Here is a 27,554-nt window from a genome sequence, read left to right on the forward strand (position 1 = left end):
TAACCACACTTCTTGTGTTCGGAGTTGGTTTCTGACTTCACGTATCTTCATTCTCAATGATTTCTATGAGATATGTATCTTTACTTTCGTGAGAAAGTACTCTGGTTGCTCCCGGTGCCCATAGAGGCATAAATGCAAAGTTCTTTGGAAACTTTTTCTTTTCTTGGGGTATTTTTCATAAATATCTTTTAAAGATATTTTATTTCAGGCGTATCTAAGAAAATATCTTTTGGAAGATATTTTCATTCTGGGGCAGTTTCGCAGTTTTCACTTTTTAGAGGGGCCATTGTGCAATTAATAAAAGTTATTGCTCAATGCCTTGTTTTCAGCCTGGATCCTCATATGGGATTCATTTTCATATTTTGTCGAGTCGTGGACTCTTAGAATTTCCTCCTGGATGATGTTTTCCAGTTTCAGGGTTTCTGGCCCCAGTTTGCGCCAAACTTGTTTTGGGCATAACTCTCTGATCGGGACTCGATTTTCGACGCCGTTTCTCCCGTTGTTCATATTTTCTCATTTGGAATCTTTTTAGTTTACGGAGTTTTGCCATTTGAGAACGTCTGCTCGAATTTCACTTTTTTGGACCTGGCGGGGCCCGTTCGGGGCACTTTTTGAGTTTTCTATAAATAGGGGATCTTTAGTGAAAAAATCATATTTCACTCTCTCTCTCCCCTCTCTTGGCCGGATCTCATGGTAGCCATGGCTTCCATCTTCTCTCTCTTCTTTTGAGCTTCCTCCCCTCACTAAAAAGGGGTGATGCTTTTATGTTTATTGTTCCCCTCGGCGAGGCCTTCGATTCCAACCGACTGGAATCTCATTTTGGCCATTTCTTGAGTTCAAGTTTGAAGTCAAGTTGTGTTTTTGATGGGGCTTCCTTGGGATTCATGTTCATGGTGTTGTCCCCGACAAAACCTAGGAGTGTGTCGGATTCGGAGCCGATTTATTTTGGTGGGGATTTGAGATTTCATCTCAAATGGAGGTAGGGAATGTTTTAGGGTTATTTGTGTGTTGTATTATGTGTTTGCCATGATTATATAACATATATGTATGCCTTGTATCAAATCTAGAAAGTTAGTAATTTTTATTTCTTTGTATAAGATTTAAAATTTATGATGATGTGTAACTTGGATTTGAATTGTGGCATGCTAGAAAATCTTGTTTTAATGTGTTGGTTAACATATATTAAAATTGGATTAATTAAATAAGAATTGCTCTTTTTAATTAATATTTATCTTTTGTGAAAGATTAAAGTTCATGGCCGTACCTTGCATGAAATTAAGTTGTATTATGTTTCTAAATTGAGTTTTGGCAGGTTTGTTAATATACATTAATTTAAGAGCATTTGGTTGAGTTTGAAAATTTAGAGCCTTTAATTAAGAGAATTAATTAAAATCCATTTTTTGTGGTTTCATGGGCCTAATTAAGCTTGTGTGTGAATATATGTAATGATCATGATATGTTTTTTAACATATATTAAATTGAGGCCATTTGGAAATGATTTGAAATCTAGAGAGTTTAATTATTTTGATATAATTAAATCCTATCTTGTTTATCCATGGATCTAATCATGTTTTAGAAGTTGTTTATATTTTAAGAGTATGGATTTAGACTTGTGATGTATTCACTTGATTGTGTTAAATGCATTGAAGAGCATTGTTGTTAAATTTATATACATGAGAGTATGTTTCTAATATGAATTTATTGTTGGCTTGTGATTGCATAGTATTATGGATATGAAATGCTTATTATGCACAATTGAGAGTTATATTGCTAACTTGTTTCTATGTAGTAGTAATATGTATAAGTTATGAACTTATTTGGTTTATTTTGAAGTCTTGGGATATTATTATTTTATGTGATATGACTAAAGTTCGGCTTTAGGGCGGGAGGTATAAGTTCTTCCCAATCGAAATAGTGTGCACTTAGGGTGGTTTTCCCTACTGGTTAGTGCCCGGAACAACCATTTTGTTCTCGGCGGAAATCCGAGACGTGATGTCCAAGTCTTCTACTATTTGTTTTCGCATTCAATTCCTAGTTGACAATCATGTTTACCTTGTTGACTTGTGGTTTTGGCAATTGACGATTTTGACGTTGTTAAGTACATCCATACTAAATTGTTATATTTAGTTGATTACACACTTTTAGATTTCTAGTTGATAACCTAGAGAATCTATGTCTTGATGTGTGGTTTAGATATTCTAATTATGCTAAATTGTTATATTTAGTTGATATTGCATTTTATACTTCAAGTTGATAACCTTGAGAATCTATATATTGTTGCTTTATGTAAGCATGCTCCTATGTTTTTGCTTTGTGTAAGCATGACCCTATGTTACTAAAATTGCATAAATGAGGTGATTGATGCTAGAAATGATCCTAGGTAAGTAGGATGCTCCTTGAGTCTCACCTTTGACATAAAAGTTAGGTGGAATGAACCACAATAATTAAATCATGCAAACTTGTAAAATGTAAGTCGATGCATGCTCATTTCCTACGAGTAGCTTTATGTTACTCACCCCTACGATACTGGGGCATATTTCAGGTACAAGAATTAAAGTTGAGACTCCCATTATGCTTGGATGACTTGTGGACTTGGAGATTTCCATTTTGTGAAGCACACTTTTTGATTCTCATTTTATATTTATGATATAAGGCCAAGGGCCAAACTTATTTTAGAATCACATTTATGTCATGGATGTTGATTTTTGCCTTTAATGAGATTATATGAAAATTCATGCGTTTTAGTATGTTATTTTGTACCGAAGCGTGCATTGTGTATGAAATTCATTATCTAGAATTCATTTAGCATGTTTGAAGTGTGGCCAAGGGCCAAACGGCATTTTGAAACCATTTCAAGATTTTAAATTCCAAGTTTTCATTCCAAACTTCGTTTTTGGCATTTTGGCCGTTGGGGGATCATTTTTTGTATCGGCCATATTTTTGAGCCATGGACCATTGTAGCACATCTGATTAGGTAAGTTACATTTGCATGCATGGTCGTTTCCGTCCAAAGCTTCTTCTTTGGTGAAATGAGCCTCTTACGGACTCATTTCACACTTTTGTTGCATAATCTGACCTAAGGGTAATTTGGGAATTTTCTTTGGGAAATAAATTCCTTTCTTCATATGGTCACTTAGAAAATGTGATTTTAGGGGGTGTTTCTTCTTCGTGTTTTTCCAGAAAATGCCATCTTGGTGTCGGAAATCGATCATAAAGTTTAGCTTCTGTTTTTCCATTTAGCAGCTTTTTGGACCCTCTGGACCAGTTTTCTTGGGAGGGCATTTTGGGCATTTCACACTGCATATTTTTTTATTTTCCTTGTCAGTCACGTAGAAAACTCAATTTTGAGGGGGGTTTATTCTTTGTGTTTTTCCATAAAATGTCATCTAGGCCCTCAAATTTCCATTTTTTCCGGAAAAACCCCTGCTGCCAGAATTTCTTACTGTCTATTCTGCCTCCTTCACATCTAAACGGTTAGAAGGGGTTTCGTAACCAGTTACATGTGCATGGGTAGTGTTTTGGTCGAGAATTTTGGTGTCCTAACCAGTTAGGAAGGCTTGGTAACCGGTTAGATGACCTAGGGTTTGCTATTTTTGACCGTTTTGCCCCTTCTCCTTCCGTTAGCCATATCTTCTTCATCCGGACTCCAAATCAAGTGATTTTTGAGTCTAAATTCATTAATTTTTCGTTCTCTTTCCAATGGTGTGCTTGGTGGCACCCACTTTTAAGCTGGAAATGATGTTTTTGCCCCTAGGTTCATTCTTGTTCGTTTTTGAAAACGTTACTTCCGCATTTGATTCCTTTGGGTTCCGTGACCTCGTTGAGGGTCATAATGGTGTCTTAGAGCCATGTTGTATCTCTAGAGACCGTTGTTTTGTCTTTTGCTTCTGCATTTTGGATCCGTTATCAGGTCATCTTTCGGTTCATCACTAACGCACCGAGTTGAAAAACTTGGGCTGTCTCATGCAGTGATTGTGGTAGAAATTTGAAACAGGGGTGGCTTGAGGCTTTATCGACTTAAGTGGCCACCTAAGGCCCTAGTCAATAAAAAGGCCCCAAAATATTATAGTTGCCTTGTAGATGATATATTGTAATTGTTTCTTTGTTGAACACTAATTGTAAAAAAATTTATCTCCTAAAATAACTCTACTGTTTTTTGTTTTGTCTTTCCTTATTATCATTCACGTCTTGTCATTAAACTTTTACCAAGTGAGAAATTATTTATCTCCTAAAATATCTCATTTTTTTTATCTCCTAAAATATCTCATTTTTTCTATCAATTTCTCTCTCCTCCTCATTCACTGTTGTTTAGTAAACCAAACTATAACCATTACACATACTTAATATGGGCCCAAATATTTATATTCTTAAATAATATTTTTTTTCTTTGTCTATCTTATACACTTTTTTTTTTTATCCAAGGTTTTTTTTTTTTTTTTTACACCAGCACTATATATATTTAATATTTTTTTGGTAAGTTGCACCACAATAAATATTTAGCATTTGTATTGGGAAGTGAAGAAACTTTCCATATTATTTTTTCCTAGATTTTATTTTATTTTATTTTTTTCTTATTCCTAATCCTCACGTTCATTATTTTCTCTCTCAACAAAATTAACAAGTTACTTACAAGTCATCTCCCTTCAGTCTTCTCTCATTACAACTTTACAATTTTCTTTCTTCTCGACTCAATATTCATTAGTCTCAAATCTCAATTTGAACGCACTTTTCTTTTATTGAAGAATTTGCAATAACATTGAATTGGGACTTTCTAAATTAGGTTAGTTGATCAAGCTACTTCTTCATAGTAGGTTTGAACAATTTAAAATATATGAAGATATTTTTGGTTTTTTGTTTAATTTCAAAAAGCTGAAATCATTAGATGATGATAGTTTGAAAAAATATTGTCTTAATTTAGAACTTTTTTTTAAACATGACGAGTCTTTTGATATTGATGGTTTAGATTTATTTTTATAATTGAAAGTTTTAAAAGAAATTTTACACATAGAAACAAACACTTCAATTAAAATATTAAATTATATTAAAAGATTAGATTCTTTTCCAACTGCATAAAGAAGTTTTTCAAAATTAAAGTTGATAAAATCATATCTACACCAATTATGTCACAAGAAAGATTAAATGGATTGGCTATATGTCTATTGAAAAAAATATTTTAACCACACTTGAATATAAGAATTTAATTAGTAAGTTTGCATCTCAAAAATTAAGTCACACAATCCTTCTTAACAGGGGTCGCTCTCACGTTCCAAGCGCGTTTCCGCTCTAACGCTCTGCGCGCGCTCTTGTTCAAATTCTTCCGCTCTCAAATTCGCTCCCGCTCCCGCTCTCCCTGATTTAGCGCAAAAAGCAAGAAGGATAATTTTTAATTATTATTTAATAATTAATATATGGCATATTATGATATGAAAATGTCACTTTTTTATTTTTCGCCCAAGGCCCCAAGTTACATCGAGCCGTCCCTGATTTGAAGACCCTAAACTTGTTAAAGTTGTTTGAAATTTTAAATTAAGGAGAGTATTGGAAGTTAATTCAAATTTAACTAGCTTCAGTGATATCATGCCAATATTATCTTGAGTTTGAATGATTGTGGTTTTTTATCACTCAGGTGATTACGTTCTCTTGCCTATTTAAGTAAAGTGTGATTGTAATGCAAATATTATCCAAAATTAAAATAATCTAACTGAGTTTTCCTTCACGTATATTTTCTCTTTCCTGTTGGTACGTATTGCTTCATTATACCAATGATTTTCTCAAAACAGCCATACAGCCATTGATTTGGCTATATCTCAAATATGTTGAATGTTTGCTGTCTCATAGTCCCCCGTCATTGTAAGATATTAAACAAGATCTATTGATCTTCATAAAGAGATACCCAGAATCGGAAAGAGATGAGAGATGAAGAGTTCAGGAACAAGAGAGAGAGATGAAGAGTACATGATCAAGATCTATGTACCTTCATCAATAAAGACCCAAAATCGGAGAGTCCAAGAAATGCGGTGTGGCTAGTGAGTAATGATTTAGATTCTTTAGGATTTTTCTGTTGTTTGGATGGATAGAGAGTATCATCATTTTTCTTTGGGTTAACCCCTAATAAGATTGGTAATACCTATTTTTAACCACCCCCCATTTTTTTTTTTTTTTTTTTTTTTTTAACATGTGTTTAAATTGGACCAAGTATGTGAACATATGTTTAAATTGGACTAAGTTTGTCCTCCTAAAAGTGGACTCAAGTATTATCCTTATTTTTTTACTTATTTATACTATTTGTATGCACTTATCGGTTAAAAAATATTTTTTATTGATAAATAAATCTTATTTTATATTTTATTAATCTTATTATTATTATTTTTTTCCTTATGAAACTATACTAAGACTAATATGGTACATAAAAATCAAACACGAATAAAATAAGACTCATATGAGTATATTTTTATTTATTTATACTGTTGGAATCCGCGTCTAATTAGACCTTAGTTCAGTGGGGTCTGGGGTGTTGGGGTGTTGGTATAATTTATGTCAAATGAAAAGACCAAAATAACATTTCACCGTCAACTAAGGACCAAATCCAGTGGCTATTAGGGATTTAGGGTTGTCATTATAATTTACCAAATGAATCCAATTTAATTATATACAGATATAGAGAACCCCTGATCACAAACAAACCAGGAGTCTTTGCCCCCGTCAACACACACCAAAGGTTCATTCAGTATGACAACGGTGACAACACCTGGTGTACCCATTTGGGAAGATGAAGAAGCAATTGTTGCCTTGTGGGACGGTGAAGAAGCAAGTTGTGCCTCGTCGAAAGATGAAGAAGTAAGTCTCCCCTCGTTGAAAGATGAGGTAGTGTCTACATTTTTAAAGTCTGTTGAGATTAGATGATGATAGTTTGAAAAAATATTGTTTTAATTTAGAACCATTTTTAAAACATGATGAGTCTTTTGATATTGATGGTTTAGATTTATTTTTATAATTAAAAGTTTTAAAAGAAATTTTACACATAGAAACAAACACTCCAATTAAAATATTAAATTATATTAAAAGATTAGATTCTTTTCCAAATGCATAAAGAAGTTTTTCAAAATTAAAGTTGATAAAATTATATCTACACTAATTATGTCACAAGAAAGATTAAATGGATTGGTTATATGTCTATTGAAAAAAATATTTTAACCACACTTGAATATAATAATTTAATTAGTAAGTTTGCATCTCAAAAATCAAGTCACACAATATTTCTTAACAGGTGTCGCTCTCACGCTCCAAACGCGTTCCCGCTCTAACGCTCTGCGCGCGCTCTTGCTCAAATTCTCCCGCTCTCAAATTCACTCCCGCTCCCGCTCTCCCTGATTTAGCTCAAAAAGCAAGAAGGATAATTTTTAATTAATTATTATTTAATAATTAATATATGGCATATTATGATATGAAAAAGCTACTTTTTTATTTTTCGCCCAAGGTCCCGAGTTATATCGAGCTGTCCCTGATTTGAAGACCCTAAACTTGTTGAAGTTGTTTGAAATTTTGAATTAAGGAAAGTACGGGAAGTTAATTCAAATTTAACTTCAGTGATATCACGCCAATGTTATCTTGTCAATTAGATTGATAGGGTTGGGTGGGTTGTTAGAGTTTGAATGATTGTGGTTATTTATCACTTAGGTGATTACGTTCTCTTGCCTATTTAAGTAAAGTGATTGTAATGCAAATATTATCCAAAATTAAAATAATCTAACTGATTTTTCCTTCATTATACCAATGATTTTCTCAAAACAGCCATACAGCCATAGATGTTGGCTATATCTCAAATATGTTGAATGTTTGCTGTCTCATAGTCCTCTGTCATTGTAAGATATTAAACAAGATCTATTGATCTTCATCAAGAGATACCCAGAATCGGAAAGAGATGAGAGATGAAGAGTACATGATCAAGATCTATGTATCTTCATCAATAAAGACCCAAAATCGGAGAGTCCAAGAAATGCGGTGTGGCTAGTGAGTAATGATTTAGATTCTTTAGGATTTTTCTGTTGTTTGGTTGGATGGAGAGTATCATCATTTTTCTTTGGGTTAACCCCTAATAAGATTGGTAATACCTATTTTATTTTATTTTATTAATTTTTTTTTTTTCAAGCATGTGTTTAAATTGGACCAAGTCTGTGAACATATGTTAAAATTGGACTAAGTTTGTCCTCCTAAAAGTGGACTCAAGTATTATCCTTATTTTTTACTTATTTATGCCTCTTTTTTTTTCTTTTTTTTTTCTTTTTTTACCATTTGTATGCACTTATCGGTTATAAAATATTTTTTATTGATAAATAAATCCTATTTTATATTTTATTGATCTTATTATTATTATTATTTTCCTTATGAAACCATATTTAAGACTAATATGGTACATAAAAATCAAACACGAATAAAATAAGACTCATATGGGTATATTTTTATTTATATATACTGTTGGAATCCGCGTCTAATTAGACCTTAGTTCAGTGGGGTCTGGGGTGTTGCCGTGTTGGTATTATTTATATCAAATAAAAAGACCAAAATGACATTTCACCGTCAACTAAGGACCAAATCCAGTGGCTATTAGGGATTTAGGGTTGTCATTATAATTTACCAAATGAAACCAATTTAATTATATACAGATCTAGAGAACCCCTGATCACAAACAAACCAGGAGTATGACAACGGTGACAAGACCTGGTGTCCCCATTTGGGAAGATGAAGAAGCAATTGTTGCCTTGTGGGACGGTGAAGAAGCAAGTTGTGCCTTGTCGAAAGATGAAGAAGTAAGTCTCCCCTCGTTGAAAGATGAAGTAGTGTCTACATTTTTAAAGTCTGTTGAGATTAAAATCAACTGCAGTGAAAAAAATGAGGTGATGATGGACAGGGTCCCTGATATGCTTCGCCAGCAAAACGAAAAGGCGTATAGCCCTACCACCATATCTATTGGCCCTCTTCACAGAGGGACAGAAAGTCTTCAAGCAATGGAGCCTGTGAAGTCGAGCTACACCCGTGTACTACTGAATCGAGCTGGAACATTTGAGGAAACAAAAAGAGCTTGTGCGGTAGCTATGCTTGAGATGGAAGATGAAGTTAGGAAATACTATGAGCCGGCCAGGTTGCAGTCCTGCCACACAGAAGATGAGAGCAAACTTGCAGAAGTGATGCTTATTGATGGTTGCTTCATCATTGAGCTTCTATTCAGAAATGGAAACAAGGATAATGATGATGATCCCATTTTGGGGAACTCTTTCAAGTACTATGCCATCCAACGTGACTTGCTATTGCTCGAGAATCAGATTCCTTTCGCAGTTCTTCAACAATTGTTCCGACTAACGGTGGGAAATGTTATCCCAAATCCAAACGACCAGAAGTCCTCCCTTACTCGATGGGTGCTAGTCTTCTTTGGAAACATAATGGGCCTTGAAAAAAATGAATACAAGGAAGACGAAACTCCTTATCATATACTCCATCTTTTGCATATGCAATACCTGCCGGTTTGTACTCCATACCTTCAAAAAGACAAAAAAGATGATGAAACAAAAAAGATGGAGAACAAAGAAAACCAAAAGATGGAGAACAAAGAAAAAGAAAAGATGGAGAACAGAATCAGCTACCCTGCAACACAACTTCAATTGGCGGGAGTCGAATTGAAGGCAGGCGCGCATGGAAACCTATTCGACATCAAGTTCAGTACTACTTTTAGTTTTACTAGCTGTTCTTCCTTGTTTCGAAAAGGTCGCTTAGAGATAACACCTTTCCTTATTTTTGATTCCACCGAGTCTTTCTTAAGAAACTGCATTGCTCTCGAGCAGAGTTACTCCTGGATTGGTAATTACTTCACATCACTTGCTTTTCTCATGGATATCCTCATCGACACTGCCGAAGATGTTGAACTGTTGGAGGAAGCAGGAATCATACGCAACAATTTAGGTTCCAGGGAAGAAGTGGCCAAACTTTTCAATGGTATATGCAAGAATGCCATTCCACGTCGTTTTCATTACCGTAAGGAATACAAGGATGTCATGAAGTTCTGCAATCCTTGGCGACTTTATAGCAGAAGGCTAACACAATATTATTTTGGTAGTCCATGGTCAGGCATATCAGTCGTTGCTGCCCTTATCCTTTTTGCCCTTACGTTTTTATCCACCCTATACACCTTGCTTGCTTATTATTAACTAGGTTTCTGTTGCAGTCAATACCAATAATGTGCATATTTATGCCTTTGTTCCTACCAATCTTTCGTATTTATCATTGTTATGCGTTGTCATTTACATAAGCCATGTTGTGTTCAACAGTGTTTGATTCTCCAATTAAAGTGCTTGATTACCCAAATGTTCAGATGCAATCTTCTACTCTTATATAGTCGTGAACTTACGAGGTATTTAGATCAGTCATGATTCTTCTTAAAAATTCTCCATTTTTGTGTATCAAGATAAATTGAGTTACTTACCGAGAAAAAAATATAAAATTGAAAGTTTTCATAACTGTCTATTGATCATATTGATCAGGGTATCATGTGTAAGTACACAGAGTATTGTAAACTTTTTGGACTTTTAGATCCAAAATTTACATCCACTGGGCAGTGAAGAGATGATACACTTTGGAACTCTTACTGGTCTAGTAGCATTATTGTTATGGGAGAGCTTCCACGTACCAAAATGCAAATTTAACTTCAAATGATTTTGTTTCTGCTATTGAAAATTGTGGGCAGGAAAATAGAGTTGATAGGAACTTTTTTTTTCTTAAAAGATTTCGTGATTTTGGTGATTTGTTATTTGAATAATGCTTATTGTACGTACCGAGTTGGCAAATCACTTTCAATGTTTTTATAGAGCCAATTAGCTCCACCAAATTAATAAAGTCAATGGAGTGCATTTGCAAAACCATGAAACAAGTTGTCCACATACTTGCAAAATCATTCATTTAAAGCCTGTTAAATGAAAATTGCAAGCTGTCTGCATAATCTTATGACAAAAAATGAAGAATACAAGCTGGCTCAGATTGAACATGCCGGAGCCATGCATCCCAAGCGGAGAACCTTGTTGTGATTCTTGTGAAGTCTAATATATATATATATATATATATATATATATATATATTTCTGCTTGCTTCTCACGACAGGCAATTTTTTCTTGGTTAGTTGTTGGCTCATGTTTTAGCAAGTTGCAAGCTAGGAAATATGTAATGGGAATATAATTTTCTATTACTAATCTTGCATGCCATAGAAGACTTGTAATTTGTTTGGGAGCAACTTAGCAGAGTAACAGTACTTTTGGTTGCAATGAAGTCTCTTGACACTTTATTATTTTATTTATTTATTTATTTTTTTAAATGAACAAAAAATACACTTATACCCCACTCACACACTTTTTTGCTCCCATTGACTAACGTTTGTTGATACTACGATAAACACAATTAATAAATTTAGTCCTAGGGCTTTTGGATTTTGGAGCTCGAATAAATTTTGCTTGAACAAATTTCGGATCAATACCGGGCTGTGAGCTATAAAACATTTTAACTAATGGATGAAAAATAATGAAATTATTACATGTAAATGGTGCTAGTGACCCATATTTATCATTTGATGGAGTCAAAGTCTTATAATTTCGAAAAAATAAAGACATGAAAAAACATTATTTACTCTTACTAAGGTACTACTTTTAGGCACATACGTACCACTTTTTGTATTGCACAAAAAAATAGTACCTGATACACAAAAAGTGTTACTTATGTGAATAAAAGTAGTACTTCTATGTTAAAAATAAAAAGTAGTACCTCAGTGTACAAAAAATGGTACATATGTGCCTAAAAGTGATACTTCAGTGAAGGTAAATAATGTTTTTTCATGTCTACATCATAATTTTGGTCAACTTCATTTTTTCGAAACTATATATGAGACTTTCACTCCATTAAATAGTAAAAGTATGGATCATTAGCACCATTTATATATAATATTTTCAAAAATAATAGATACTTAGAAAATTATGGAGGCAATTTTCATTTTCCACTCATTTTCAAAACAAGTGTACATATTTTGGAATTAATTAAAAGTTAGTTGTTGACATATCAATTGTGTACATTTTTTTCTTTAATTAATATTCAATTGGCCTGAGTCATGGTGTAGTATATATATATTTTTTGGAAACGATTTCTCATATATATAGAGATGTAATCTGTCTTTTTGAATTAACCCAGATTTACTTCTGACTCAACAATATTTTTGAATTAAGACTCTGATACTCATAATTCTAATATTTTCTTGACAGTGGATTGATTATGCTAGTCCTAAGTTCTTATGAATTTATTGAAAAAAAAAATTGTTCTTGTGATTTTTTTTTATTTGAATTGTCGACATAAAATTGGTGTTCTTTGCATGAAAGTTTAAAATTTAATTTTTGCTTTATTATTATTATTTTTTTAAAGGTAATTTTTTCTTTATTTCTCATTGTAATTGTGGTGGTCAATTGATATGTTGGGAATTAAGTTTTGTTAAAGTTCGTTAAGATGCTTAGACCTATTCATCCATGTACCCTGCCTGCATGTCTAATTCCGAATATATATACTATGAATTATCCACATGGTGCAACTATTGTATATAACTCGGAATATATAGTTGCAATTTTTATATATAATTCCGAATATATAGTGCAACTATTATATATAATTATACTATTATCTTCGCTCTCCATTTGAACTCACTTTAACAAATGAAAATCTATTAAAAATTATACACTAATAAAAGAAAAATATATATATTATTTACTTAATTCATAATGATAATCAAATGCTTAAGTGGTCTTTCAGCCCACTTTTATTATTTTCGCCCTAAAATTTTAAATTATATTGAGCGACCTCTTTATAATGAATAAGAAATTCAAGACTCTTATATTGAAAATGTTATTGTCTCTCATACTAGACATCCAAGACACATCACAAACTGAAGCTAAACCTTATTTTACATTTTACAATTTTTTATAATTTCTCTTGTCACAGAGGTTGAATTTGTCGCTATTTCACATTATAAGTGACAATATTTTAATTGTTGCTTTAATACCGTAGGATTTATTTTATTTGTTCATTAAGTTGCATCTTAGGAAGGTTCATGCTATATAATTAAGTTTTTATATTAATCTTACCTGCCACCGAAGACTTCTATTGTTTTATTAAATTTTTTTTTTCTTTTTAACCACAATATTACTACATTGTTTTATTAATCCTGGTAGTCTCCAAAGACTCGGTTTTTTTCCTTTTTATTTTTTCGAGTAACTTGAACAGCTAAACCTCGGGCGAGGACAAAATGTTAGTTGTTGGGCCTCCTTGGACTTTGGGGCTAGTAAAATTTTTAGTAAATGGTGAATCAAATTGGAAACCAGTTGTGTGGTTTATAAATATTTTATTACCTTTGTTTAAAAAAACAAAATAATATGTCATTTTTTAAGAATAGTGTCAATTTAATTTGTGACATTCAAAATTCGAAAAAAAAGTGATGCTTTTTATGAGAGAGAGATTAGCGAATGTCAACCATAGCACTCCATGAGAAGTCTAAATGCTAAAAGCATCCGTATAAACTGTTGCATTTTTCTTTAAAATCATTATTTTATTATTGTAGCCCAAAAGAAAGTAAAAACTAAAGTTTAAAGGGTATCTAGTATTTTTATTCCACCTCAACTTGCAACATAGGAGTCGGTAGGAGTCGAAGTCTATGCAGGCACGGTTCTAAGAGTGTCTTGCCCCACTGAATTTTATTTTTATTTTTTATTTTTTATTTTTTATTATCATTATGCCTTGCTATTTTTTCTCATTTTGATAGTATACCTATAAAAAATTACTATTGCCCCTATTGAAATTTCTAAACATTTTCACAATTGCCCTCCCTCATATGTTTTTTCTAGATTTATCCCTCTGACTATATAGCATCACCCTTTTCAAAATAACCTTCACACTGTGCCTTACTTATGATTGGTAGTCGGCATATGATATAAAAATACATACCAGCTTTCTTATGATTGTTGAACTTTGTTTACTTTACAATGTCGATTCCAATGCATACCCTGTACTCATATACAGTGTGACAAAAAGAATTCCTTTCAAATCACTATGTTAAGTCCCAGTGACTCTAGAATTTAATTTTCTTAGAGCAGGTCTAATGGTGCAAAATCCGGCGATTTTGGGCTGAATATAAAAACTGGGCTGCTCCAATGCACTCTTCAAAAAGTGGGCCCCTTTAAGACAATCTTGATCCAAGTTTCCAAAAACCAAGATTGGTTTGGTGAATTGCGGGCCTAACATACGGGTCCGCATCAGTTTTCTTTTTCTTTGGGAAAAAAAATAGTTTTTTGCCTGATTTTGATCTTTTTTTTTTTCTTTTTTTTTTTTCTCAAAATAATTAAACCAAAGAGCTATTAAGGCACTGTTTGGCTGGCACAAACAGTGCTTTAAAGGCTTTTTTGGGCAAAAAAAGTTTAAAAAAATATGGATAAAGTGTTTTTTTTTTTTTTAAATTTGCTTTTTAGAATATTCCTACTGACATAAATTTATTGTATTGTTTAAATTTATGTCGTATCGTATTGTTTTTAATAATAAATATTCTATTGTTTAATTTTTTTATTTTTTATGATATAGCCATTTTAAAAATATAGGCGTTACGAAAAAGTTAAAAAATAAAATTTATTAAAAATTTAAAAAATAATAAAATATTAATTATTTTGGAAAGCGAAAATGCAACATTGGAGTATATCCGATAACTAAAATTTGGAGATTCTAAAACGCTAACGTGACTATGGGATATGCTGACGTGGTTATGAAAAAATGTTGATATGACAAATTCGGAGAGTCCATTGAAAATGCCCTTAATAACCTTACCAACTATGATAGCAATCCATCAATCATGATAGTCTTTTCTATTGACATCTTTCATGCAAATCTCTAAAACAATTCCAATAACCTTAAGTTATAGTTTTATTACTTTTAAAGCTCATAATATGCAATCTAACAAATGAAATTATTTTATTTTTTATTTTGGTGAACTTAACCGGAAATAGCTCAATCCATATCCTAATATGTAATGGGGTGTGGTTAGAAATATATATATATATATATATATATATATATATATATATATATATATATATATCTACAAAGTAAGTATTAAACTATTTAGAAAAGCCTAATCAGTATTGAAGTATTTAGAAAAGTCTAATCCGTAAAACCACCATGATATAATTAGATTTAAGAGTTAGATTGATTCGATTACAACTTTTCATTGGTTTGTGGATTTTCATGAAATTATTCGAATCAAATCGATTTTAATTTTATGTTTAAAATGAACCAATCTGCCATTAAAACTTAAAGCTAATTAAAAAAATCTTGTAGTTCTTCGAGAGGTTTTAAAGTAATAATGTACAAAAACATTAAAGTTCAAAACATGTATTAAACTTTTTAATGTTTAAGATATGTCAAATATGTGGTCTAAAATATTTAGCTTATACAAAGTATCTAAAAGTATAGTGTTCAAAACAAAATGGTTTTATTATTTATTATTTATTTATATATTTATTTTTGGGTTATGTTGAATGTCCTGCTTAGTCCATTCGAGAGTGTTAGCATATGCTACAAACACGAATAATATCATCAATTTTTTATATTAAAATTTTATTTGCTGCATAATTTTAAAGTTAATTAATTAAAGTGATTTGTTTGACCGACAACTTTTAATTAATTATATATACTTTTATAAAAAAAGTAAATTTAGTAAAAATAATTAATTAAAAATTATAGTTCAAATAATTCTCTTTATGACTGTTGATGATGGATTCTGCGCAACCTGAATTTGATCTAACTTCCTGGACAGAGAGAAGAAAAGGTGATCCTACAAGCACCGGTGTGTTACCGGTGGAGTAGGCTCCGACGAATAAGTCAGTGTGCGAACTAATCTCTTAAGAGAAATCAAGAACTTGAGTTAGGATTTATTGCGTACCTCCAAACGTTAATTACCCCGCCTTTTTTATAGGGCTTAGGTTAAGATGTCACGTAGAATTACCTTATTGTAATCTGTAGACTTAATCCTCATCGTAATCTTTAATCCTTATCACAATCTTTAATCCTTATCGTAATCTATAAAGCCTATCTCAATCTGTAATTCTTATCGTAATCTGTAGAGCCTATCTCAATAGTGCGTTAATTTAGCAATCTTCCCTTAATTATGGATATTTAAATTATACATCCATCAGTTGCCCCTCGTTTCGGAGGATTACTTGTCAAACCACCGGAACGTTAATTCTAAAATATCACACAATAATATATAGTTAGAATTGTAGAGCCTTGTCCATTAGCCTGACTTATATTGTCATTTCGCGAATACAGTCGGGGGTCATAATATCATATTGGCAGCTCGTATATGTGGCAAGCTCGTATATTTGTCGTATATTGGCAAGCTTGTATATTTGTCGTAGTGCCACATTGGCAGCTCGTATATGTGGCAAGCTGCCATGCTGGTAGTCTACCGTTATGTGGCAAGCTGCCATGCCATGCTGCCGTGGCAAGCTGTCTTGCTGGCATGCTGCCGTTATTTGGCAGGTTGCCCTGCTGGCATGCTGCCTTTATTTGGCAAGCTGCCCTGCCAGCATGCTGTCGTTATTTGGCAAGCTGCCCTGCCAGCATGCTGTCGTTATTTGGCAAGCTGCCCTGTTGACATGCTGCCTTTATTTGGCAAGCTGTCATGCTGGCATGCTGTCGTTATTTGGCAAGTTGCCCCATTGGCATACTGCCTTTATTTGGCAGGCATGCTGCTTTTATTTGGCAAGCTGCCCTGCTGGCATGCTGCCTTTATTTGGCAAGCTGCCCTGCCAGCATGCTGCCGTTATTTGGCAAGCTGCCCTGCTGATATGCTGCCTTTATTTGGCAAGCTGTCATGCTGGCATGCTGCCTTTATTTGGTAAGCTGCCTTGCTGGCATACTGCCTTTATTTGGCAAGCTGCCCTACTGGCATGCTCCCATTATTTGGCAAGCTGCCCTGCTGGCATGCTACCGTTATTTTATACTTAATTTTATTGACATCCTTAGTCGGCTAGTCCCTTTAATAAGGAAAGTAGATTAAGACGAGTTTCACGTAGCTCGTAATAAGGTAAGTAGATGAATACGAGCTTCACTCAGCTCACCCTTTAACAGGGGAAGTAGATTACTATGAGCTTCACCCAGCTCACCTTTTAACGAGGGAAGTAGATTACTATGAGCTTCACTCATCGGGGAAGTAGATTACTATGAGCTTCACTCAGCTCACCTTTTAACGAGGGAAGTAGATTACTATGAGCTTCACTCATCTCACCCTTTAACAAGGGAAGTAGATTAATACGAGCTTCACCCAGGTCACCCTTTAACAGGGGAAGTAGATTAATACGAGCTTCACTTAGGTCACCCTTTAATAGGGGAAGTAGATTACTATTAGCTTCACTCAGCTCACCCTTTAATAAGGGAAGTAGTTAACCCCTCATCTTTTTACGAGGAAAGTAGATTACTATGAGCTTCACTCATCTCACCCTTTAACAAGGGAAGTAGATTAATACGAGTTTCACCCAGGTCACCCTTTAACAGGGGAAGTAGATTAATATGAACTTCACTCAGCTCACCCTTTAACAAGGGAAGTATTTAACCCCTCATCTTTTTACGAGGGAAGAAGATGAAGCTGACCCCTCGCACTTTTTAACGAAGTCAAGTGTATCTTTCTGCATGGTGGGCCAATAGTATCCTAGTTGGATGGCCTTGTTAGCAAGTGACCTACCCCCAGCATGGTTTCCACAAACTCCTAGGTGTTAAAATGTAGTCAGCTTCCTCGCTAGAAACGCATCGTAAATACGACATGGAGAAGCTTCTCTTGTAGAGCACCCCTTTGATAAGCGTATACCTAGCTGCCCGCATCTTGACCTTTCGAGCTTCTGCTCGGTCTATTGGTAACACCCCATCCTTGATATATCTGATGATAGGATCTGCCCATTCCACACTCAATATCGCTTGTTGCACTTCAATTTGTCTCTCCTGAGATATAGATGGTTCTTCCAAATATTCCAGTGGTATATTCTTATTGATCTCAAGTTCAATGCAGTAGCTAGCCGGGCTAAAGTGTCTGCTTTCCCATTCTCTTCTCGTGGTATTTGATGAATTGAGAATCTTTGGAAGTGATTCTTTAATTCCTTCACCTTTTATAGGTAACTCTTCATCTTCTCGTCTCGTACCTCATATTCCGCTTGAACTTGTCCAGCGACCAGCTCGGAGTCAGTGTACATATTTAATTGCTCAACCCCTAGGGCATTTGCCACTTTTAATCCTGCTATCAAGGCTTCGTACTCTGCTTTGTTGTTGGTTGCTTTGAAACCAAACCGAAGTGCGTACTGTATACTTTCTCCTTCTGGGGAGACAAGAACAAGCCCGGCTCCGCTAACCTGAACATTAGATGACCCATCCACGAACAAGTCCCAAACTACTTCTGGTCCCATCTGCTCACTTAAACCTGGTTCTGTCGAAAATTGGGGTTGTTTCTCCTCTTCTGGAGGTGTAAACTCAGCTAAGAAATCAGCCAACACCTGAGCCTTTACTACTGTTCTTGGCTTATACTGAATGTCGAACTCTTCTAACTCTACTGACCACTTCATCAGTCGACCAGAGCTTTTTGGCTTGTGTAGGACCTGTCGAAGGGGTTGATCTGTTAGGACCACTATCGTATGCGCTTGAAAGTATGGTCTCAGTTTCCTGGCGGACACAATTAAAGCAAAGGCCAACTGTTCCATCCTTGGATATCTTTCCTCCGCACCCCTAAGTGCTCTGCTCACGAAGTATACTGGCCTTTGGACCCCTTCTTCTTCTCGTATCAGAGCTGAACTGACAGCTGTCGTGGAGACTGCAAGGTATATGTATAGTTCCTCTCTCGGTATGGTTCGAGACACTAGTGGGGGAGAACTAAGGTATTGCTTTAGCTCTTTGAACGCCTGCTTACACTCTGGGGTCCATTCCAACGCCTTCCTTAGCACACAAAAGAAAGGTAGACACCTGTCAGTTGACCGAGAGATTAGCCTACTCAAGGCAGCAATCTTCCCTGTTAGTCATTGTAGATCCTTGGTTGATCTTGGCGATCTCATGTCAATGACTGCTCGGATCTTCTCTGGATTGGCCTCAATTCCTCTTCTGCTTACCATATATCCTAAGAACTTTCCTGAGGAAACCTCAAAGGCACACTTGCTGGGGTTGAGTTTCATCTTATGCCTCCTAAGTACCTCGAAGGTCTCCTGTAGGTCAGTCAAATGGTCTTCAGCTTTTAAGCTTTTCACCAACATGTCATCAACATATACCTCCATGTTTCTACCAATTTGATGCTTAAACATTGCATTCACTAGCCTTTGGTATGTTGCACCAGCGTTCTTGAGCCCAAACGACATTACTTTGTAACAGTACAAACCTCTATCAGTGATGAAGGCCATTTTTTCTCTATCTGAGGTGTATATAGATATCTGGTTGTATCCAAAATATGCATCCATGAAACTTAATAGTTCGTGTTCAGCCATTCCCTCAACGAGCATATCGATTCTTGGGAGAGTAAAGCTGTCATTCGGGCAAGCTTTGTTAAGGTCTGTGAAATCCACATATAGCCTCCACTTTCCATTTGCCTTCTTCACTAAGACCACATTTTCCAGCCAGTCGGTGTAGTACACCTCGTGAATAAAGTCGACTTTTAAGAGCTTTTTCACCTCTTTTGATATAGCCTGATTCCTTTCTGGAACGAAAGTCCTCCTCTTTTGTCTGACAGGTTTAAAGTCAGGATTTACATTTAAGCGGTGCTCCATGATAGTGGGGTCTATACCCGGCATGTCTTCATGCAAATACGTCTCGATTCTTCCTGAGGAATTGAGTAAGTTCATCTTTGATACCTGGGGGGAGTAAAGACCCTATACTCACTTTTTTCTCAGGCTCACCATCACCAAGGATGACCTCTTCTAGCTCTTCTGTAGGTTCCGCTCTATGAAAGTCTGGTCTATCTTTCCCTTCCAGCCCTTCAATCATAAATGCCTCTTACGATTTTGTTTTCTGAGAGAGGCGACATAACATTCGTGAGCTATTGTTTGGTCCCCTCTTAGCTCTCCCATACCATATTCAGTTGGGAAACGCATCAGGAGATGGTAAGTGGACGTGATTGCTTTCATGGCATTCAATGTTGTCCTCCCCAGGATAAAATTATATGATGATGGGCAGTCCACCACTACAAAGTCCACCATTATAGTGACCTGCTTTGGATTGGCTCCTGCAGTAACTGGAAGGGTAACTGCCCCCAGTGGATATACTTTGTCGCCTGAAAATCCCACCAGTGGTGACTTCATGGGTCGGAGCTTCTCTCGGCCAATTTTTAATTTCTCGTACGCCCTAAGAAATAGTATGTCAGCCGAGCTACCATTGTCTATCAGTATTCATCGAATAGTGAAATTAGCAACGACCATGGAAACTACCAGAGGGTCATCATGGGGCTGGTGAATTCCCTTGTCATCTTCTTCAGAAAAGGTTATGACCGGCTCCTCAACTCGAGGTAATTTTGTTGGAGGACTTGTCATTCCAACTTCATTCACCTCTGAAAAACTCCGAATTCTCCTAGCATGAGCCCTTCGAGCCGAACTTGTCTCACCACCACCAGCGAAGCCACCCGATATAACTTTGATCTCACCCATTGGTTGGTGTTGAGGAGGGCGATCATCTCGGCCCTCCCGGGCTGGGTTGGAGCCTCCTTTTCCATTTCTAGTTGTGAATTTGCGTAAATGACCTTTACGAACAAGGTTCTCGATCTGGTTTTTGAGGTCGAAACAATCTTCTGTGTTATGCCCATGGTCCCGGTGAAACTTACAGTATTTACCTAGAGACTTCTTTGTTGGATCAGCTTTTAGCTTTGGCGGCCATTTCAATGATGCGTCATCTTGAATCTGCAGAAAGACTGGCTCTACAGATGTATTTAGGGGGTATAGTTATTATACCTGCCTGGACTCACTGGGCGGCGAGACGATCTGTCAGCCTGGTTGTTTGAGAATTTCTTGTACTTCGATTCCTTTTCCTCCCTAGTGTTAGGTGCTGGCCTCTTCTTCTCCGACCTCTTATCTTCACCATCTTTGTTTTTTCGTGCATTCATAGCATCCTCAGCGTTCATGTGCTTCCACGCTCTAACCATCAACTCTGTCATGCTTGTAGGGGCTTCTTTTGATAAGGAAAATAGGAACTTAGAAGTCTGTAGTCCTCCCATAAAGGCTGTGAGGGCAACCTTGTCGTCCACCTCTTCTACCTGCAGTATATCAGCGTTAAAACTACTTATGTAACTACGGAGAGGCTTTCCCTTCTGCTGTTTCACATTCAATAAGTGTGTTGCTGTCTCCTATGCCTCTGCCCAGCGATGAAGTGTCCAATGAATTGTTTGCTCAACTCATTAAAGATTTCAATGGAGCCTGGCTTTAATTTATTGAACCAAAGACAAGCCCAACCCTTTAGTGTGGTAGGGAAAGCCCTGCACATAATCTCATCCGGTACGACTTGCAAATACATAAGAGCTTTGTAGGTCTCTAAATGATCTAGAGGGTCCTGCAATCCATCGAAGCTCTCAAGAGTTGGCATCTTAAATTTGCTAGGTAGAGGACAACTCATAACATAACAGCGAGGCTAAATGCTAGGTTGGTCTTCTGTACCAGATCGTTCACTGTGGCCTGGCCCTTCCCTTTCATTGCTTGCATGACGTCTTTGACCCTAGTTCTCAGATCTTGCATCTACAGATTGAAATAAGTGACGTCTTCAGTCTTGTCACCAACACAACCAGAGGTACCTACACGGAGCTTGGTATTATTCCGTTCAAGAGACCGATGGTGATGGCTTCTCTGTTGACCCCCTATTTGACTAAGCTCAGCGTCGTTGTCAATCCTACGGGAGTCATTATTGGGTACTTCATTATTCTCCACCTCATTAAGGTCGGCTAAGCGTTGTAGAATCATTGAATTTTTCTGGACTAATTGGTTCATTCCCTTATTTAAGGTTTAAACCTATTGTTCCAACGATGTGACGCGTTCCTGATCGTTTGGGACGGCGGGGGGTTGCCTCGTCGAGTCCCTTTGATCAGAAGTTTGCAACGCTTCGTATTCGCTAGCAACCAGACCAGATCGCAATCGAACCATACTTTATTTAGAGAACTAAAATCATTCCCACAGACGGTGCCAACTGTTGATGATGGATTCTGCGCAACCCGGATCTGATCTAACTTCCTGGACAGAGAGAAGAAAAGGTGATCCTACAAGCACCGGTGTGTTACCAGTGGAGTAGGCTCCGACGAATAAGTCAGTGTGCGAACTAATCTCTTAAGAGAAATCAAGAACTTGAGTTAGGGTTTTTTGCGTACCTCCAAACGTTGATTACCCCGCCTTTTTTATAGGGCTTAGGTTAAGATGTCACGTAGAATTACCTTATTGTAATCTGTAGACTTAATCCTCATCGTAATCTTTAATCCTTATCACAATCTTTAATCCTTATCGTAATCTGTAAATCCTATCTCAATCTGTAATCCTTATCGTAATCTGCAGAGCCTATCTCAATAGTGCGTTAATTTAGCAATCTTTCCTTAATTATGGATATTTAAATTATACATCCATCAATGACTCTGCCCAAGAATCACTGCTCAATGCTTAAAATGTAAAATTTTGTAAGCTTTCATTAATTCCACTCTTCAATGTAATTTTTATATCATAATTTTGGTGGAGTAGCTAAATAAGTAATTCTTGCCAGTGGGTCATTGGTTGACGTATGCTAATGAGGATTGGAGTGACATCATCCTCGTAAATAAAGTATTGGTTTTATAGTTGCTTGGATAGTCGAAATGAGTTCTCCTAAAGATTTGTAGTTTTCAGACGTTGACTTGACTATTCACTTTTTAATTGAATGAATTAATAAATTTGCATATTGCTCCAATATCGTAAATTTTTAGCAGATACCTAAATAGTAAAATTTTTGCATAGAATCCGCTCATTAACGGCAAAATAGGCTGTCAAAGTATTGACTATTAAGACTTGAAATCCCAACTTACTGTTTGGTTTAACTGAAAGGATGTTAAAACAGAAATAGTACATAATAGCAAGATTGTTAAAATCGGGATTCTACGTAGAATCATTTTGAGTTCCATAGAATCGGATCGTGAATCGTAAGATTCTACCAAATTGTGAAAAAAGAATTGAAACTATCTTCTTAAACAATAAGATCTGTAAAATATAACAAAAATGAAGCCAAAACACACAATGTTACATATTTATGAGTTCACAAATCTCAAATCCTAACAATATTTCAAAGTCCGAATATATATAAAAGAGAATGCAGTTTAAAATAACATGAGTTTACAAATCTCAAATCTTAACTCATCCGTCTCCAAAGTTAGAAACTAAAATTACGTATCAAAAGGAATTTTTTTTTTTTAACTCTATGCAATTTCCTTTCTTTTTTTTTTCTTTATTTTTTTCTTTTTTGAAAAGTGAAGAAATAAAAAGACCTTTTTGTCCACCAATCCAAGTGTTTCGGTATATGTGACCTTATTAGTCACAAGTATGAAATTAATCAAGAGTTAGAACAACAAAATTAATGAACCACGTGTTAACTCGATCTCATTATATTATCAGTTTAGACTACAGGATTATACCTTGGCTGGCAGATCCGACAAGTATTTTAAGCTTTTAAATTATTTTTAATTTTTAATATATATGATAAGCCTTTAAAAAAAAAAAAAAAAAAAAAAAAGAATTAGTCAAATGAAAATATTGATCATGAAACCAAAATTTGCCTAAACCTGTTAGTCATGAGTATGCATCCTTGAAATATAATTGATGATTTTAATTTTTTATAATTAAATACAAAAATATATTATGGAACATCGACATGCATGGTAAAAATAATTGATATATATATATATATATATATATATATATATATATATATATATATTTCTTTTTCTGCCACTAATGAAAAATAATTTATATTTTATCGAATAAATATTTAACTTTGTATACTATACTTGGGCCAGGCCTCTTTTATTTTGTAACCTAGAAGAAACCAACCAAAAAATAAAAAAAGCCCAAAAATAAAGGCCCAAACAACCAATTTTGTAGAATCGGTAGAATCGTGAAGAATCGTACGATTCTACCTCCGATTCCCCGATTCTATCCCCGATTCTACCAATTGAGCGATTCTACTACGATTTGACTTGATTTTGAGTTATGAGTCGTAGAATCGTGCGATTCTACGACTCAGAATCGCGATTTTGATAACCATGCATAATAGTCCTTGAGCTTTGTGCACTAAACTTGGGGCAATTTTTAAATTTCCAGACACTTTTGACTATGATCTACGGCAGTTAGGTTGTTTCTCGTATTTTTAAACGTTCAGTAGTTTAGAGTGTGGTAGTTTTATTTTAAGAGATTAACATGCAAATTTATTGGGTTGCACCGTGTGCTTATGTGGTTTATTTTATTTTGACAAGAGTAGTGATACTTACACTGAATATTTGTAGTAAATTGTCTAATTTAATAATTTTTAATTTGTTATTTATATCAAATATAACTAAGTGGAGGGCTCCACTTTCTTATTTGTTGCATAATTGACCAATTAAAAAAATATGTTTAACAATTCATTGCAACTATTGGGTGCAAGAATCATTTTCTTTTTGACAAATACTCCCCTCAAATTTTGTCAATGCAAAAAAAAAAAAAAAAAAAAAAAAAAAAAAGGGATAATACTTAGGCCCTCCTCGTGGAGGATAAAGTTCATCCTCCAAACTGATGTGGCCCAATACAATTTAGACATATGTTTAAAATTTTAAATTTTCTAAAAATAATCATTACCTATTTTCTTACTGGTTAAACCGAATCCCAATTTTTTTTTTTTTTTTTTTCCAAAAGAATACTATTGTTTCTATACCCAAATTGAAAAATTACTAAAATTATTTAAAGAATGTGCTATATCAAGTGTTGAATAGGGAAGGAATATGAGCTTAAAATATTATATGAAAATTTGATGTTAACATATATTTGACACGAGTTTTTCTCATATATTTATTTCTTATTCAGAGTTAGCTTTTCTCGTAGATCTATTTTTTGTCAAAGTTAAATCTATCTTTTGCATCCTTCCCAAGTTCCAACACCTTCAATTGATAATGCTAAGGGTTGTTTTTTTTTTTTTCTTCCTCATTGGTGGAAATTATGAAAAAGAAATATTAAAAGTTTGTGAATACTCCAATTGGTATAGTTTTGTGTCACTTATGAGTTTACATTGGTTTGTATATTATTTTTCATATTGAATCAAAGTTGAGTGTTTTTTATTGATGTAGATAGACTATGCTTTCAAATTGAGGTTGGGTATGGAGATTTGTGGCAGGAGAGAGTGAGGGGGAAGAAAAAAAATTGAGTTTGGTTTTAAGGGATTCTAAAAATTTTAAATAAGAAAAGAAAAAAATATTGGATTTGGGTTTAACCCATAAGAAATTGGATAATAACTATTATTAAAAATTTGGACATGTGTCTTAATTATATTGGACCACTTCAGTTGGGAGGATAAAGTTCATCCTTCCATGAAAGGACCAAGTATTGTCCCAAAAAAAAAGAAGGGTTGTTCTTCTTTCTCTTCTGTCTCCCCTCTCCACCTTTTATCACCGTTGCCCCAAAATCATGGCCTCCACCTCTCACCACCATGGCCATCACCTATCAACCTCCAAATGAAAATGAAATAAACTTGTAAGAAAGAATGTATGATCATATATATGTATGTAAGATTAAAAAAAATATACATACACTTTTAATACATTGTTGATGCATATATCTATTCTATTTACACTTTATTATACATATTTTGTTTTCTTGATATATTCCTCATTTTGGAATTGCAATTTAGGGTTGGAGCAAAATTGTAATTATCATTTTTTGGCACTCAAGCGGTTCTTTAAAAGGTGATTTTTTGGTGCTTTCTTTTGGGGGAAAGTTTTTTTAGCAATTTCTTAGGAAAATGTCGAATATCTTGAGTTAGTTATGGGGTTTTAGGTTGTCGTGTTTCACTCTATCAATGATCTTCAATCGTCTCTAATAGGTTTGAATGGAGCATGCAATTTAGTCTTTGGGTTTGCGTATGTATACCCCATAATATAGTTATCTTATCATATTATTAAGAGAATATATAAGGAGTCTTCATTGGGCATGATACTGTTAAATTTTGGATGCGGAAATATAAGATGTAAAATAAGAAGATGAACACAGTATATACATGGTTTGACACTAAGGCCTACATCCATGGATCAAGAGCCACTAAGACTACATTTCTCTTATTATTTGTATTTCTTGATATGTTTACATTGTATTGATATACAATATAGAGGAAATAAAGTTGATAAAAAGAATAAATCAAGGAGGAAAGAAGGGAAACAAAAGGAATAGATCAAGGAGGAAATTAAGGAGGAAAGAAAGGAAACCAAATATAATATATATGTATAATATATATAATATATTATACATTTATATAAAGAAAGAAAGGAAACAAAAGGAAGGAATAAATCAAGAAGTAAATCAAAAGGAAACCGAATATAATAAATATGTATAATATTTTTTTCCTAATTGGTACTCACACACACATGCCTCCACTGAAATTCGAACCCCTGACCTCCCTTTGAGAAGTAGGGGCCTTGTATCGCTAGGCTACAGGCCTGTTGGTAATATATATATATAATATATATAATATATTATACATAATATATTATACATATGTGTAATATATATTTCAATATTCTCTCGCAAACTCGAGATGGGTTTCTCGAAGCCAACTTGAGTTTGGAGATGAAATCTTGAAAATGGTGGTGGAGTGAAAAACATCCGAAAGGCCAGAACAAAGCCGAGAAATGGGTTGGAGTAACACTGGGAGACATCCGGGTAATCCATCTGAGAAATGAAAAAGATTCAGAACAAAACTGGTAAAAGGCCGAAACAAAGCCAGGGAATAGTCGGAACAAAGCCAAGAAATGCCAAAACAAAACCGAGGAAGTGGCCAGAACAAAGCCGGCGAAGTGGTCAGAACAAAGTGGGGGAAGTGGTCGGAACAACGCTTCAGAGTGTTGACTACCGTTAGTAAAAGAGGAGCGCGTGTAGCGCGAGTGAGATCTACTCATAGGAGTGTCGGTGCGTGACGGGTGGGACGTTGCTTGGAGGCACATGGTTGATCGAAAAAGGAAAACAAAGAGAGATCTGAACTAGAAACGGATCATATTTTATAGGTCTTCTCTTTCACTGCTCTCTGCAATCAGTAAAGGAAAGGAGAAAAAAAAAAAAAAAAAACGATCTAGGATTGTTGCTGTGTACCATGTTAAATTTAGGATGCGGAAATATAAGATGTAAAATAGTAAGATGAACACAGTATATACATGGTTCGGCAATAAGACCTACATCCATTGATCAAGAGCCACTAAGGCTACATTTCTCTTATTGCTTGTATTTTTTGATATGTTTACA

General features: G+C 34.8%; 2 protein-coding genes across 2 annotated transcripts; one reads left to right on the plus strand and one right to left on the minus strand.

The window, feature by feature from the left end:
* Positions 1-8,524: 8,524 nt before the first annotated feature.
* Positions 8,525-10,369, plus strand: LOC132303236 (UPF0481 protein At3g47200-like). The gene has a single exon (XM_059800419.1). The coding sequence runs from the start codon at positions 8,700-8,702 to the stop codon at positions 10,197-10,199; it is 1,500 nt and encodes a 499-aa protein (XP_059656402.1). The 5' UTR covers positions 8,525-8,699; the 3' UTR covers positions 10,200-10,369.
* A 10,102-nt stretch (positions 10,370-20,471) lies between these two features.
* On the minus strand, positions 20,472-22,052 carry LOC132304959 (uncharacterized). Its single transcript, XM_059802654.1, has 4 exons — positions 21,864-22,052; positions 21,726-21,803; positions 21,041-21,328; positions 20,472-20,975 (listed from the first exon to the last, which is right to left on the minus strand). The coding sequence occupies exons 1-4, from the start codon at positions 22,050-22,052 to the stop codon at positions 20,472-20,474; spliced, it is 1,059 nt and encodes a 352-aa protein (XP_059658637.1).
* Positions 22,053-27,554: the final 5,502 nt, after the last annotated feature.

The sequence above is a fragment of the Cornus florida genome, unplaced genomic scaffold (genome assembly GCF_030987335.1).
Source record: "Cornus florida cultivar Cherokee Brave unplaced genomic scaffold, ASM3098733v1 CherokeeBrave_3.0.0_Hap2_Chr04, whole genome shotgun sequence".
NCBI classification, from domain to species: domain Eukaryota; kingdom Viridiplantae; phylum Streptophyta; class Magnoliopsida; order Cornales; family Cornaceae; genus Cornus; species Cornus florida.

Coding starts and splice junctions, on each gene's coding strand:
- LOC132304959 (XM_059802654.1), bottom strand. CDS start 22,052: ATGAACCAATTAGTCCAGAAAAATTCAATGATTCTACAACGCTTAGCC. Junction 21,804..21,863: donor GGAATAATACCAAGCTCCGT/GTAGGTACCTCT, acceptor TTCAATCTGTAG/ATGCAAGATCTGAGAACTAG. Junction 21,329..21,725: donor AGGCCACAGTGAACGATCTG/GTACAGAAGACC, acceptor GATATACTGCAG/GTAGAAGAGGTGGACGACAA.
- LOC132303236 (XM_059800419.1), top strand. CDS start 8,700: ATGACAACGGTGACAAGACCTGGTGTCCCCATTTGGGAAGATGAAGAA.